This window comes from Canis lupus, chromosome 18 (assembly GCF_048164855.1).
Source record: "Canis lupus baileyi chromosome 18, mCanLup2.hap1, whole genome shotgun sequence".
Taxonomy (NCBI): Eukaryota; Metazoa; Chordata; class Mammalia; order Carnivora; family Canidae; genus Canis; species Canis lupus.
Genome location: NC_132855.1, coordinates 4,660,440 through 4,674,961, shown reverse-complemented (window position 1 = coordinate 4,674,961; position 14,522 = coordinate 4,660,440). Strand labels below are relative to the sequence as shown.

The following is a 14,522-nucleotide window of genomic DNA, read 5'->3' as shown; positions in this document are numbered from 1 at the left end:
GGACTCCCTGGCCTGACCCTTACCCCAGAGCTATGACATTGGGGTGCAGTCTTGAAGCATGCCAGTTTTACACAAGACTTTTTGAGAGCCAGATACCACTACTGTCTCAAGCATTATTTTCACCAAAATTCACTGAGAAAAATACATCTGACTACGAGATAACATTGAATCTAAGTTGATAAAGCTGTGATGTTTGAAGTATTATTTTTATGACTTTTTTCTTTACATCCTTATAAAGATGAGAGACTTCTGGTCTCAAATCAATCCTTCCTGTCATACTCGTGGATCAAAAAACAAAAACCCCAACATCCTCCCCCACAAAAAAGAATCTAAAGCAAAATGATAGTGCTTTGCTGCAGAAATTTGAGATTTATTATCACAACATGTTCAAGTGAGTCTCCGTCTTTGCTTTGCGTTAAAGTTCAACATTTCCTTCAGTTGGGACTATCCAGATTAGTTGGGCTAGTTCAAACTCATGGTAAATAAGTTGAATGATGAGAAAACCTCTGGTGTATTTAAATATGTCTACACAAAATAGTTCAATTTCCACTTAGTTCCTTGAGTATTAATTGTTTCGTGCAAAAAGGAAAAAGGCTACTAGTCTTTGAGTGTATCAATTTGTCAGTCTTTGGGAGAAGTGTCATACAACCAGTGCTTGTCAAATTTTTTCTTTTACTTCATTTGGCCTGTTAAAGAAAATGTAAAGTTAAATACTGTGGAAGCGTGATTGTTTTATACAGACTAAATCATTTTGAACTGAAAAGGTCTAACACCTGACTTTCATCTTAGATTTTAGCACGTGAAAATGTCAGATGTTTCTGTTGGATTAATAAAAGCCAAAGGTCAAATGGAAAAAATGATTATAAACTTTAATTATGTGGTTTTAGAGGGATAGAGTTTATGAAAATCAAGGCTTTCATAGTGGCTATAATTGAAAAATTATTTTCATTATAAGAAATTACAAGTCGTTCTGTAAAAAAATTAGAAATGTTGTCCTAAGAAATGAAATTAATTAAAAACAATTTCTTGTGTGTGTGTATTTTTAAACAGTGAAGTGATAGCATCTTTCCTCAATAAAATCTGAAGCCTCTTACAGTTAAGTGAATAAAACAGTGTATCTGGGGTACCAGACCTTTTCTTTCAAAATCACTCTGGAACTTTTAAGTTCTAAAGAAGTGTATAACTTAGGGACCTCTGTTAACCCCCATAAGTAATAATTAGCTAGTTTGTTGGAAATGGCCAGAACTTTGGAAAGGGTCACAATTTCTAAGACCTTTTTTTAAAAGCCATTGTCACTATATAGTGACTGGTTATGAATGAAGGAGAAAATTAATTAGAGATGAGAGGAAGAGATGGTGGGAGCAAATTCGAAGAGGAGAAAGAACAGGGTTTACTGCTTGTAGTTATTCCAGTCATAATCTGCTTTGCTTCATGAACCACCTAATGCTTATTGATTTCCAATGGAGGAAATGTGGAAGTAGAAATCCTCACTGGGCTTTCCTAAATTCTATCTGAGTACATTTAACCTACTCAGGATTATGCAAATGGAGTGGTGGCTGGAGTCTTTCAATAAGTGATATTTCATAAAGTGTAGGTATCTGGGGAGTTTTTTGTTTTGTCTTTGTTTTTGTATTTCTAAGATTGGCTTGAGGCAGGCATGGAGAACTCATTGGAGCAGAAATTTCATTCAATGTTATCAGTTTAATCTAACAGGATACGTTTTTTTCCCTAGGGTGATTCTGGCGATTTCTAGGCAGCCTAAGGCGAACTAATTTTAGTTCTCATAATTCACTTTAAGCCAAGTTTCTATTTCGGGATACAAATATGGGTTTATTGTGACAACCTGTCAGGAAACACTAAATTTTATTGCTAATTAAAAATAGCTAACTTGAGTTTTAATCCTACCGAATACTTTGGTTTGATGATGCTGAGCTTTGGAACTCTTGATAATCAAACCTTGATTTCAAGGTACAATATACATATGAAAACAGGCACCAAAAGCTTTTAATACAGGCAGCCCACAAATTGTGTTACTTTAAAATGAGCGTGAGACTCATTCATGGGAATGATCATCAGATCTTAGATATGGACCAAAGGATGTTTGTTCATATATATTTTTTAAAAGATAAAAAGATTTATTTTTTAATTTCCTGCAAAATGTCTTATGGTATTTGGAATTTACAGAAAGTAAAATCCTGTTTATTTGTCAATTTGGTATCATATTTTAATAATTTCAAACATACTGAACATAGTTTATTAATGGATGGAATCTATTTTCCTTTTTACTAAACCTTCTTTAGACTCCTTCCTTTTTGTCTTCAATGCCATTGCCCTTGTTCCAAGTCTTTCCACCATTTGGTATTCAGTGACGTACTGCGGATGGCCCTTTCTGGCTGAGCAGATTGTTAAATTATCAGGAAATTTGTGAGCTGGTTGTTAAGTACACTAGTACTAAAAATTAAGTGATATACACTTATAATTAGATAAATTATATTAAAGGTAATAAAAATGCAACAGTTGTCACTACCTAATTTGACATTTCACTATTATCTTTGCTGTTTAGGTCATTTACTGTCATTGTAGCTGGAAGATAAACATACTATGTTATAACATGCACCTCTGTATCTCTTCCCAACTCTGTGTTCAATGACTTCACATTTACTAGCTTGAAACTGGTCATAGTGGGAGTATTTACACCACAGAAATGGGCAAATGACTGAAGTCACTTTTTTCTTCTTGGAGAAGGGGTGGTTAAAGATTTGCCAGGGTACCATCCTATGGCCTGCAGTTTGCCAGCTTTTAGCCTTCCTGCATCTAGATGCTTATCTCTATGAAGATTATTTTGTTTTATCTGTACTAGTTAGAAACAATATCCTTGAAAATAACTGAAGGAAAAGAAAAGAAAAGGAAAAGGAAAGAACTGGCATATCCTAATTATTGACCATACTAGCTTCACTAGTTTTCATCATAACTTGTTCTTTATTAGATGTGTAGGGGGCGGATGCTGTGGGGCAAGGAGACAAAATGTAAAGTTATGATCCCCACCCTCAAGTAATGATTCAGAAGTGATAATTAGGCCAATAAATTAATGCAAAGTATTCATTAATCCTTTAGCTATAGTCAACTCATTCAACAATAGTTTGTTGCTGAGAGCCATGTATAAGAACAACATTGTATGGGGATATTGGTTGAGGGTCCATCTTCTTTATCATTCATAGATAATTTTATATTTAAAGTGGTAGAGATGGGGCTTCAGTGATTCTAAACTCCTAGTATCTTGTTATTTGGGAGCAGCTTTTTTGGTTTGTTTGTTTAAGATTTATTTATTTGAGAGAGACAGAGTGCAGGATGGAGAGTAGGAGCACAGGGAGAGGGAGAGGGAAACTCAAGCAGACTCCATGCTGAGTGTGGAGCCCAGTGTGGGGCTCAATCTCATGACCAGGAGATCAGACCTGAGCCAAAACCAAGAGTCAGAAGTTTAACTGCCTGAGCCACCCAGGTGCCCTGGAATAGTTTGTTATTTTAAGAATACTTTATTTTATTTCTTTAAAAGATTTTATTTATTTATTTATGAGAGACACAGAGAGAGAGAGAGGCAGAGACATAGGCAGAGGGAGAAGCAGGCCTCTCGTAAGGAGCCCGACATGGGGCTCAATCCCGGATCCTGAGCTGAGGCATCTAGACACTCAACCATCAAGAATACTTATATATAGAATGTGTAGTGGCTTATTTTTTTCTGCTGGGAAGGATTCTACTATCATTTCTGATCCTTTCTCTTAGGCATGTTAGTTCAGAGGTATTGGTGTTTTATACAGATGTGTCCTATAAAATATGAAGCACTGTTATTTCTATAAGTTGACTTATTTTATTCTAGTATTTATGCACCCACCACTTCTCACCTGCCAGAAGATTTAAAATAGTATCGGATTCCAAGTCTATACTGGAGACCAAATCAAGTGAATATTGACATCTGTCCCTTCTCTTTGTTTCAGCTGGACCAGACCAATTTTGATAAAAGGCTATAGACAACGCCTGGAATTATCAGACATATACCAAGTCCCTTCTACTGATTCTGCTGATCATCTGTCTGAAAAATTGGAAAGGTACGTTCATGGACATTATTCATTAGTTGGAGGGAGGAATTAATACTATTAATTATTATTAATAATACTCTAATTATTTAAGTATTTAAAGGATAGAGAACTAGCTTATTAATGGCTTAATTCCTAAAATGACATATTTAAGATAGGAACATCTTATTTTCTCGTTGCAGTCTTGACCAATTAAAAATTAAACAATTAAAGTTTGAAAGATTAGCTATTTTCCTGATAAATGACTTTATTTTTTTTTCTGAAAAATAATTGTGAGAAGTTACCTGTCTTTAAAGGACATTAAAAAAAAAAAAAAAGGACATTAAGTGGATTTTGTGAAGACTGAAGTAACATCTTTATGAAGCAAATTGTTTATATTTGCCCTCAAAATCTTAATATGTGAATATGAATGTACTTACTTGGACATCCTAAGGTAATGGCCATTAGATAGCAAAGAAATGTAAAAATTTCTTTGAGTACGTATTGAATGCTGGGTATAGTATCTCCTCTCAGCTCTTGGAGGAGCACATCATCACTTCCATCTTGTAGAGAGTAAAGGAAGCTCAGAGAGATGATGCAGTTTTCCAGCTGATGACCAACAGAGCCACGATTCTAGGGCAGATCTGTACTTGCCACCTCCTCAGGATCAGTGCTTCCCATTGTAGACTAGTTCTCAGAGTTCCCTTTTCTACGAGTAATGGTTAGAACCCTTTTGATTACCAGTGACAGAAACCCAATTAACCAGCTTAATAGAAAAAGGGAATTTGTTGGCTCCTGTAGCCTACCTGTGTGAAGGGGTCTATGCAGAGGACTGGCCTTAGCGACTGAGTGGAACCAGAGACTCTGGTGCCATTTGGTATTTGCTTGTGCTGGTTTTATTCTCTCAGACCAGATTACCCCATGCAGTGGGTCCTTAGAACTCTGCTCATTTCCTTACAAATCACAAAGATAAGAGCCCTTTCTCCTTGGCCAAATGTGAAAAATCCCAGAGACTCTAGGGTCACATGCTCACTCCTTATACCAAAGGAAAAAAAAAAATAGAAAAGAAAAGAGAAGAAAAAGGAAAAGAAAAAGTAGCTACTAAATTATTGCCCCCAAATAAAAAAATGTTGGGACTTGTAACTTGTTTACCTTATTTTCATTAAACTCATTTCCCTTTAAAAAATATTTTCAAGGCAAAGTAAGATGTTCAGCCTTATTTTTTCTTGATTTTATTCAAATAATTAGGCTAGTGGGAATAAGAGATTCTTCTTTGCAATATCAGGGACCAATTCCTATTATTAGGCCCTAAGTAGGTGCAAGTGCCGAGAAAGCAAGGATATTTTGGTCTGTTTGGTTTGGTTTATTTATGATGTATTCCTCAGTGCTTAGAATAGGGTCTGGCATACAGTAGATGCTCAATAAAAATTTGCTAAGTGAATGATAATTGAATGTGAAATGACTAGCATTGTGTGAAAACCTTTAATATTGTTGCAAAGATAAAAATATATCAATTTAATACATTGTAGGAATATCAGCAAGTTCTCAATAAAACAATATATGTTGAATACCTAAGTTCTGAATGGATACCAAGGGAAAGATTAATCAGTGTAGGACTAGGTTAATAAGAATCTGTGTACTACAGATAAATTTTTATTTATTGCCAAATAGAGGACATTGGAATTGGTGGTATTATCTGGCCTAAGATTTTTTTTCCTGTTTTTATTGCATCTCCCATATCAATTCAAAGTATACCTAATTTTGTAAATTCAACAACTCTGTGCCAGTATAAGTCCATAAATTCTGTCTTTCTTACCCTTGTCTTTATTTTGTATCTCTTTTCACTCTATGCATTTCTTTTTGTAAAAAATAAAATTGTTATTTAGAATTTATTGAAACATTTTGGAAGAGTAACACGCCATTTATAGCACTTAGTACCTCTGCGCTCTTGGAAAGTGACCCTGGCCCCACATTTCATAATTGCCTGATGACAAAGGTCGGTAGGTGGTAACCACATAGCTGAGGCACACTGGCCCATCTGGTTCAGTTTGTAACATTGAACCCTCTGTACAGACTGTGCAGACTGCACATCCATTTTTACGAAAAGCTACAGAATTGGTAAATATAGAGCTTCTTCCCTTGTGATTTAACTCTCAGTGTTTGGGATTCTTACAGGGTCTGTTATGGTGCTACCACCTCCTCTCCCTGCAAACTCCTTCTCTCAGGCTATAAATGGTTCAAATCCTGATCATTAAAATAAATTTCACCCACCTTGCCTTTCCCTCAGGTTGCTGCTCTATTCTCCCATTCTTTCTCCTCCTCCTCCTGCTTCTCCTCCTCCACCTCCTCCTCTTCTTCCTCTACTTCTCCTTCTTCTCCTCCTTTCCTTCTCCTTCTCCTCCTCCTCCTTCTCCTTTTCCTTCTCCTTCTTCTTCTATAGCTATTATTCCTTTGTTCTGCTGGTCCCTCCACTTCTTCACCTTTCTTTTACATCTCAGCTCCCTGAAATATAGTTTCCGTGTCTACCATGTTGCCAAAACAACATTGACCAGGGTCACCAGAGGTCTCTTAATGTCAAATAAAATGGCCTCTTCCTACATGATTTCAGGTTGACCACTTCCTCCCACCTTGAAATCATTTCTTTGGTCTATGTACCACTTCTTTTTCCTGACTTTCTCATCTGACTCATTCTTCCTTTGAAAGAGAGGCTGAATCTGCCTCCATCTTTAGCTTCTTACCCTGTTGTGAGCCACTGGATGATATGGACGGGAGCAAGCCCTGTGTAGGTGTGAAAGAGTGGAGAGGTGGGTAGACGGGATAGGTAATTAGGTGTTGTAGATAGTGAGCTTCTTGGGGCAGCCGTTTTCCTTTGCACTGAGACTGCCAGTTGTGTGTTCTTCCTTTGGGGTAACTTAAAACCACCTCTAATTATCACAGATGAATAGTAATGGACCTAGCTCTTAATGAAACGCAAAATACTTATCTAGTTCTTGCCCGTGAAACTTTTCATCTCTGTACAGTTTAGTAATGCAGATCAGGGTGCCATTTAGAGATGTATTTTAACCACTGGGAAGAGAAAGGACTTTCATTAACAGACAGAAGTGCCTATAATGTAAATATAATCCACTGATGAATTTCCAGTTTTTAAAAGAAAGCTTATTTGATACCACCATTCCTTCAGACTATGTGGCTTCTTTTCCACAAAATATAGAATTTAATTCTCTTCTAGTTTTCCAAAGACTATTACTCTAATAACTGACTTTAATAGCTGAAAATGAAGTTTGGCAGTATTTGTTTTATACCCCTACATTCAAAAGCAGTCATTTAGACGAGTTCTTCTAATGTTAAATAAAAGAAAAATCCACCTGACTTTTATGTTGGGTTTTTTTGGCAGTTAAATTTTGTAAAATTCACTACAGGTCTAAACAAGTAAAGATCAAAAGGTGAAGGGGCGGGGTGAGAGTTGAATTTTTGTTTATTTTTCACTGTCTCAAGCACATTAACATATGTTCATAAGAGTCATACTCTATTTGTCCACCTCTTGCATTGCTTTTAAGAAGCCCAGTACCTTCCTTTAATACATAAATCTGGCCTTGTCACCAAGTCAACTCCCTGAAAATTGATCTATGGTAAAGCATCAAATTCTGCCAAATATCTGAGTGTTGGTGTTGGAAGATCTCCACAAGGTTTGTCTCTTCAGTCACTTGGGTTAATCTCCTTGGATGTCTTTGGGAGAGTAAAACTATATGAAGGGAAATAGAATAGCTCAAATATTTGCACATGCAACTTATTGGTCCTACTTTTTATTCTTTTGCAGAGAATGGGACAGAGAGCTGGCATCAAAGAAGAACCCCAAACTTATTAATGCCCTTCGGCGATGCTTTTTCTGGAGATTTGCGTTCTATGGAATCTTATTATATTTAGGGGTAAGGATCTGATTTGTAAATTCATTATGGATAATAAGTGTATTCATTATTACAATTTTCTTAATCTAAAGTAATTATATTCATTCTTATGACTAGGGTAGTCTCATGTTCAGATAAAAGGACTAATTCAACTCCAAATACAAAGAAACCACTATAATAAAGACAAGTAAAAATACACTAAGGTGCCCTGGAATCCAGGTGGCAGTCTACAAATTGAAATGGGTTTGAAATAAATAGAAAAATAAATAGGTTCAGTAAAATAAATTTCTTTGAAAAGATTTATTTTTTGTTATGATCCCAAATCACATTCTCTTACTAGTATATAAGATTGCTGGCACTTTTATTTTTCTGTATTTGACAGTATGTCATATGACACAATGTCAGAGGAGAATTAAGTCGTTTAACCAATTACCTATTTGAACATCTCCAATATTTTGGAATCCTATCTGCAGACTGAGTTTCAGGGAAAAATAGCAAAAGTTTTAAATTTGGCAGTGAGGTACTCTTGCAGTAGATTTTCTCAGCCTCCTATGACTTCATCAGTGAGAAGAGAGCTCCATGTCTGAAAGCTTCAGGCTTTCCGGTGTTTAAGTATAGTCTGGGATGTTTCCCAGCTGCTGTTAAGTGTGACTCAGATCTATTATTTTTTACATCATCTCAAATTCTCGGTTGTAACCTATAAAAGGCAAAGATGAGTTGCAAACTTAGTCAAAGTAAAAACCGTGCATGATATTTTCTTCGGTATAAGTACCATCTAGATTCACATGTATTCATATTGGTCTTGCATTGGAGAATTAGTGCCATAATGTCTCCCCAAAAGATGCCATTTCAAGTTGCATGTTTTTAAGCATTTGTAGTTTGTACATACCAAGAAAAATGCATTTAGAAATTTATCTTGACAAAGATGATCACATTTAGATCCCGAATGTTTTGTAATGCTGTTGATAGTCACCTGGAAAAATTCTTCTGTCTTTGGAAATTATCTGTCATCCATCCATCCATCCATCCACCCACATCTACCTACCTACCCGCCAACCCACCTGTCTTTCTACCTGTCTATTCCTATAGAAATCTGCAATGGTTTGGGGGGAGGGCGATATTTTGTTCATAACTATGAGTAAGGCAGCTCAAGATTAAGATGCCTTTGAGGTGGTTTTTCTCAGTGAGAGCACTCAGAACTTTGGAAAACAATTTCGTCTATAGCATCTGGCTCTATTTGACTTAATCAAAATCTTTTGTTGGTTGTTTTAATGATTATACTGTATACATTTGAGTCAATGTGCCGAAGTACAATTCACTCTGGTCATTTATAAGAATGTGACATTCTCAGTAAGTTATTGTTGGATTGAAACGAGTGACACTTCAAACAACTATGTCATGACCAAGACTCTAGGGTGGGGACTGACAGTTCTCCTTGGTCATGGTCTCCATCACATGCTGCTTCCATTGATTAACATAAGTGCTACTGTGTAGAACTGGAAAGAGAGGCCTCACGATCAAGCACTTTTTGTGCCCCGGTTTCTGAAATAATTTATCCAGCAGCATTGAAGTTTCATGCAAACAAAAGCACTCACCTAAATGTGAAAGTTGAGATGATAAATGAACATATTTACCTATTTTTTTTGGTCGTGTATACAAAACAAAAAAAAAAGTAGCATAATATAGTTTAATACTTATTGAGTTTAATGTTTATTGTACCTAATCTATTCCAGATTCAGCAGTAAGCCCTTTCTGCAGATTGTTTTATTTAATTCTTCTAGTAATTCCACGGAGCAGATGTTATTATCTCTAATATTCAGAAAAGGATATGGAAACTCAGGGAAATTATGAAAGTTCCCAGAGTCACACATATGGTAAATTTGAGTGAGAGGTCTTTTTAGCTCCAAAGCCTATGACCCTTCTGCAAAATCAGATCATAATTGCCGTATAATTACATGTGTAATGATTGTATTTACCAATCCACAGAATGGTGTCTGTAGTAACCAGTCTTGAGTCTGCTGAGTTTCTTTGCATCATCCCAGGAGATACAGGTTTCACAGAAGCTGAAAGATTGAGGCTTCTTCCAGGGTCACTTCTGGGGCAAAGATGAAGAAAGATCCCAGTAGAAAGCAGGATAGAAAGCAAAGAGAATCTTGTCCTTTACTTATTATGCTCCAGAAGGAACTGTGTGAAATCCACCCAAGGGCCAGTAGTGCTAGGGTCAAACTTACAAACAAAATTAGGGGGTAGACGAATGGAGTGGGTGTGGAGAAGGACTTATTCTTAAACTTCTCAAGTCTTAAACGTGTCCCAGCAAAAGGGATGGGTGGTAGTGAGGGATGAGGTGCTCTCCAGCTAGGCTGAGCCCTGAGCTGCAGGTCTGGAGCCATCACCAAGTGTGAAGGGCAGAGCTCACTCCTGCCAGCTCACCTGCTACTGGTAACCAAGGGGATATTGGTGAGGAGTAGGAGGGATGGGAAAAGCAGCTGAAATACGTGTGGTGGGAGAGGAAAATTTACATTGGTCGTGGAACAGGTGTTGTGAGGCTGGAGTTTTCTCACCTTTGTCACAGAGAAAAAAACCTCCCTGAGGTTGTGAAGTTCCAAGTCGTGAAAATGTTGAATACTTAAGTCTTAATAACTGTGTGGTCATTAAAATAAGTGCAGCTTTTCAGGGTGCCTCGTCTCGGGACCCCATGCTTCTTGTTACTTCCAGAAGAAAAGAGGGGGAGAAAATGTAGCCATCATTATAAGACTGCTGTCTTTTATACCAATGCCTTAGTATTGATGGTATTCTTTTTGGGCATCCCTTTTTTCCTCTGCATGTATCAGCTTGGTAATTGTTAAAGTCCATGAAATTAAAAAAAAAAAAAAAGGTCCATGAAATTGTCAAAATCTTTGGTAATTGTTAAAGTGAAGATCCTTTTTTTTTTTAAAAAAAAGTATTTTATTTAGATTCAATTTGCCAACATATAGTATCACACCCAGTGCTCATCCTGTCAAGTGCGCTCCTCAGTGCCTGTCACCCAGTTACCCCATCCCCCCCACCCACCTCCCCTCCACAACCCTCTGTGTGTTTCCCAGAGTTAGGAGTCTCTCATGGTTTGTCTTCCTCAATGAGTGAGGATCTTTGAGATTGCTATACCACTGCTCTTGGTAAAAGGTGGACATGCTTTCAAAATATCCTGTACGTTCTTGGTCTCCCTGAATCAGGGTAATTGTGATGTTAAAGAGGTTTTGGTTGGTTTCAGGGCTGATAGAAAAAGTACTATGAAATTTGCTTTTGACTGTGAAAGGTTAAGGAAAAAAGGAAATGCCATCATAAAGGAGCTTGTCTCTCTGCAACAGTTGATGTAACTTTAAATCATATTAGCTATGGCCTCTCTTCATGTACTTGTTTTTTCTCCATCTGACTCAGCAGCCAGATATAACATGATCGTCACATTTAGGACTCTTAGCACCAAAGAGACACTGGCTGTTGAAAAACTGATTATTAGAGTCAATTAAGGATAGTGAGAGGCAAGCCAAGTGGAGGGAGTTCTGTAAGCAGATTATGGCGAGCACATGGCTGTCCTTTCTTGGGTCCTAGGTAGCCCTGGGCGTATTTCCATCATCAACATGGGATGAGCATCAGTGCAACTTCGGTCAAACTCCTTTTATTCATTAAACCCCAAGAAGGTTAAGGACACAAAGGAGTCCAAGTACTAATGTTGCTAGAGTCCTCAAGTCCCATGCATGGTCTGTACTGCAGAAGGTCTTTGTCCCTTATGTTTTGACAAAGACGTTGAGTGGGGACTCGAACGCAAGCCCACGGCTAAGGAGAGTGTTTTGGGGGAATTCTGCACACGGTCCCTGGTTTAGACTTCGACTTGTGTATGTCCCTTTCACATAATTAGCTACCTAAAGACAGCCATCTCCAGCAGATCTCCTCCTTCTAGATGCCTGTAGGCTAGGACCTCTTTCTCATCTTCCTTCCCATCTCTACCTCTCCCCATATGTAGCAGCCTCTCTAGCCCTCCCAGTGACTTGCATGCTAGATCTCCTAAACTCCCCCCTATATACTATTTCTACTCCCTACTAGAACCCCCATCTCTAAACACACTTCCTTGTGCTACCCACCAGAATAAGCCATCTACACCTTTCTTCGGTTCTGGTGACAAGAAGAGTTTGAAGTTCTGGGTTTAGAGTTCTTTGAAATATAAGGAATTTTTATATCACTCTTTAAAGTATCCAGTAGCCCCACCCCAGATAATGTGATTTAATTGGTTTGGGATGGACCCTAGGATAATAGTAGCCTCATTAAGATCCCCACGTGATTCTGATTCAGGTAGATAAGCACCAACATTATCACTGAATGCGTCTGACTTTTGCTAGAATCTCAGGGGAGCGGTTGGGTGGCACTGAGGGAACTTTCTAGTTTGTTTTTTTTTCTTAATATAGAAAAGTTTAAAAACGAATATTAACTCTTTAATGACAGAAGAGCTATGTTTCTGAAACTTTAAGATGCATACCAGTGACTCGGGATGGAGCCAAGATGCAGATTCTGATTCGGGAGGATTCTGGAGAGACCCTGACATTCTAAAAGCTCTCAGGTGAAGGCTTTGGAGGACTGTGGGAGAAAAATAGTCATGGAAAGAGAAGTAAATAGATTCATTGGGACCAAGGAGCCCCTGAATAAAAGTGATGGGGGGGATCCACTGACACTAAAATGCAGCTGGAGGTATACTGGAAAGTCCCAAAGTGACTAGTGTTAACTTCCTGTGTCTTCCTGCGCCGCCACCCCCCAACCCCGCCCCCCCCAGACTGCACTGGAGAGAAGCAGATGACAGGGCGCACGGAGAAGGCAAAGATACATGGCTAAGAGGGACTCTGTTTCTCTTCCAAGATTGCAGTAGGGGGAGACATTACATCTTTTTCTGTAGAAACTTTGTTATACAGCTCGTTGGGTTTTATGTACCAAATTATTTGAATACTCTTTGGACAGAGTGATGCTCCAAGAACATTCGGCAGTATATGTACTTTTAAAAAAATATTTATTTGAGACAGAGAGAGAGAACAAGTGTGGGAAGTGGGGAAGGGGCAGAGGCAGAGGGAGAAGGAGAGACAGACTCTCAGAATCTCAAGCAGAGTCGCCACTGAGCAGAATGCCCGTCTCAGGGCTCAATCCCACAACCTTGAGACCGTGACCTGAGCCAAAGGCAAGCCAACGTTTAACCTACTGAGCCACCCAGGTGTCCCTAGCTGTATATGTGCTTTTTTTTTTTAAGGTTTATTTATATATGAGAGAGAGAGCGAGAGCAAGCAAGCATGAGTGGGAGGGGCAGAGGGAGAGGGAGAGAGAATTTCAAGCCGACTCTAGACTGAGCCCGGAGTCAACACGGGGATTGATCGCACAATAGAGTCTGAGGCTTACCCAACTGTGCCACCCAGCGCCCCCCCCCCACCCCGCCCCCCTTCCCCCTTGAAAGCTAACCTAGGAATCCAACACCATGTCCAGGAGAATCCTGTATGTAAGACAAAATGCATCTCCTGTTCTTTCATGTGGAATTTTGGAACAAAATTGACTTGTAAATTAGGAATTGTTTGTAATCATGTTTGTTTTTGTTTTGTTTTGTTTTGTTTTTAAACTTAAACTGGATATGAGGACATCCAGGCCTCCCATTCCTGGTAAGAATATGGTGCATTTTTAGCTCTTGTAGTTAACCAGCATCCAGTAGTGACTAATGAAAAAAATGGTGAAATAAAGTAAAATATATGTGGTGCACTCAAGCATGTATCTTTTTTCAAAGGTAGAACATTTTTGTTGTTGTTGTTTTTCCTTAACTCCCATGGGGCATGCTCATACCCTGTTGCCACAAGCTTGTTTTATGATCTTGGGGCAAATCAAAGAACTTGCCTGGATCTCCATTTCCTTGAGTATATTATAAAAAGGGGTTGTAGTAAAGTGTATCATCTCTATGATCTCTTCAGCCTTTTTTAAAAAAATATTTTATTTATTTATTCATGAAAGACACAGAGAGAGAAAGGCAGAGATGTAGGCAGAGGGAGAAGCAGGCTCCAGGCAGGGAGCCCAACGTGGGACTTGATCCTGAGACCGTGGATCATGCCCTGAGCCAGGGGCAGGTGCTCAACCGCTGAGCCACCCAGGCGTCCCTCTTCAGCCTTTTAAATTATATGTCCATGCTACAGGTCCCAGAGAGGTGGCATTTATCTAAATCAAGATGATCTAAACTTATAACTTGATCTTCCAGGTCGATGTTGAACTAATCATAATCCTTGCACTTATGTTTGAGAGAGAAACTGGCCTGTTAATAACTTTTCCATTTCAATTTATGGTTATGAATAAGATGACGGCTTTAGAGCCAAACGTTTGGTTCAAAGCCTAGCTTTGCCACCTAATAGCCTTGGAACACTGGGTAAGTTATTTAAACTTGAATAGATCTGGGTACGTAGCAAGTGCTTCATAAATGATAGCTATTCCTCTGTCTTTAAATAGAAAATAGGCCTACCTGCACAAATTATTTGCATTTTCCTCTAAATGCTATAAG

General features: G+C 38.3%; 1 protein-coding gene across 1 annotated transcript in view; it reads left to right on the top strand.

The window, feature by feature from the left end:
- CFTR (CF transmembrane conductance regulator) overlaps positions 1-14,522 on the top strand; it is a 164,052-nt gene that overhangs the window by 23,226 nt on the left and 126,304 nt on the right. Inside the window, exons 2-3 of the mRNA XM_072783316.1 lie at positions 3,993-4,103; positions 7,888-7,996. Coding sequence (XP_072639417.1) covers positions 3,993-4,103; positions 7,888-7,996 — 220 coding nt within the window. The remainder of the gene's footprint in view (positions 1-3,992; positions 4,104-7,887; positions 7,997-14,522) is intronic.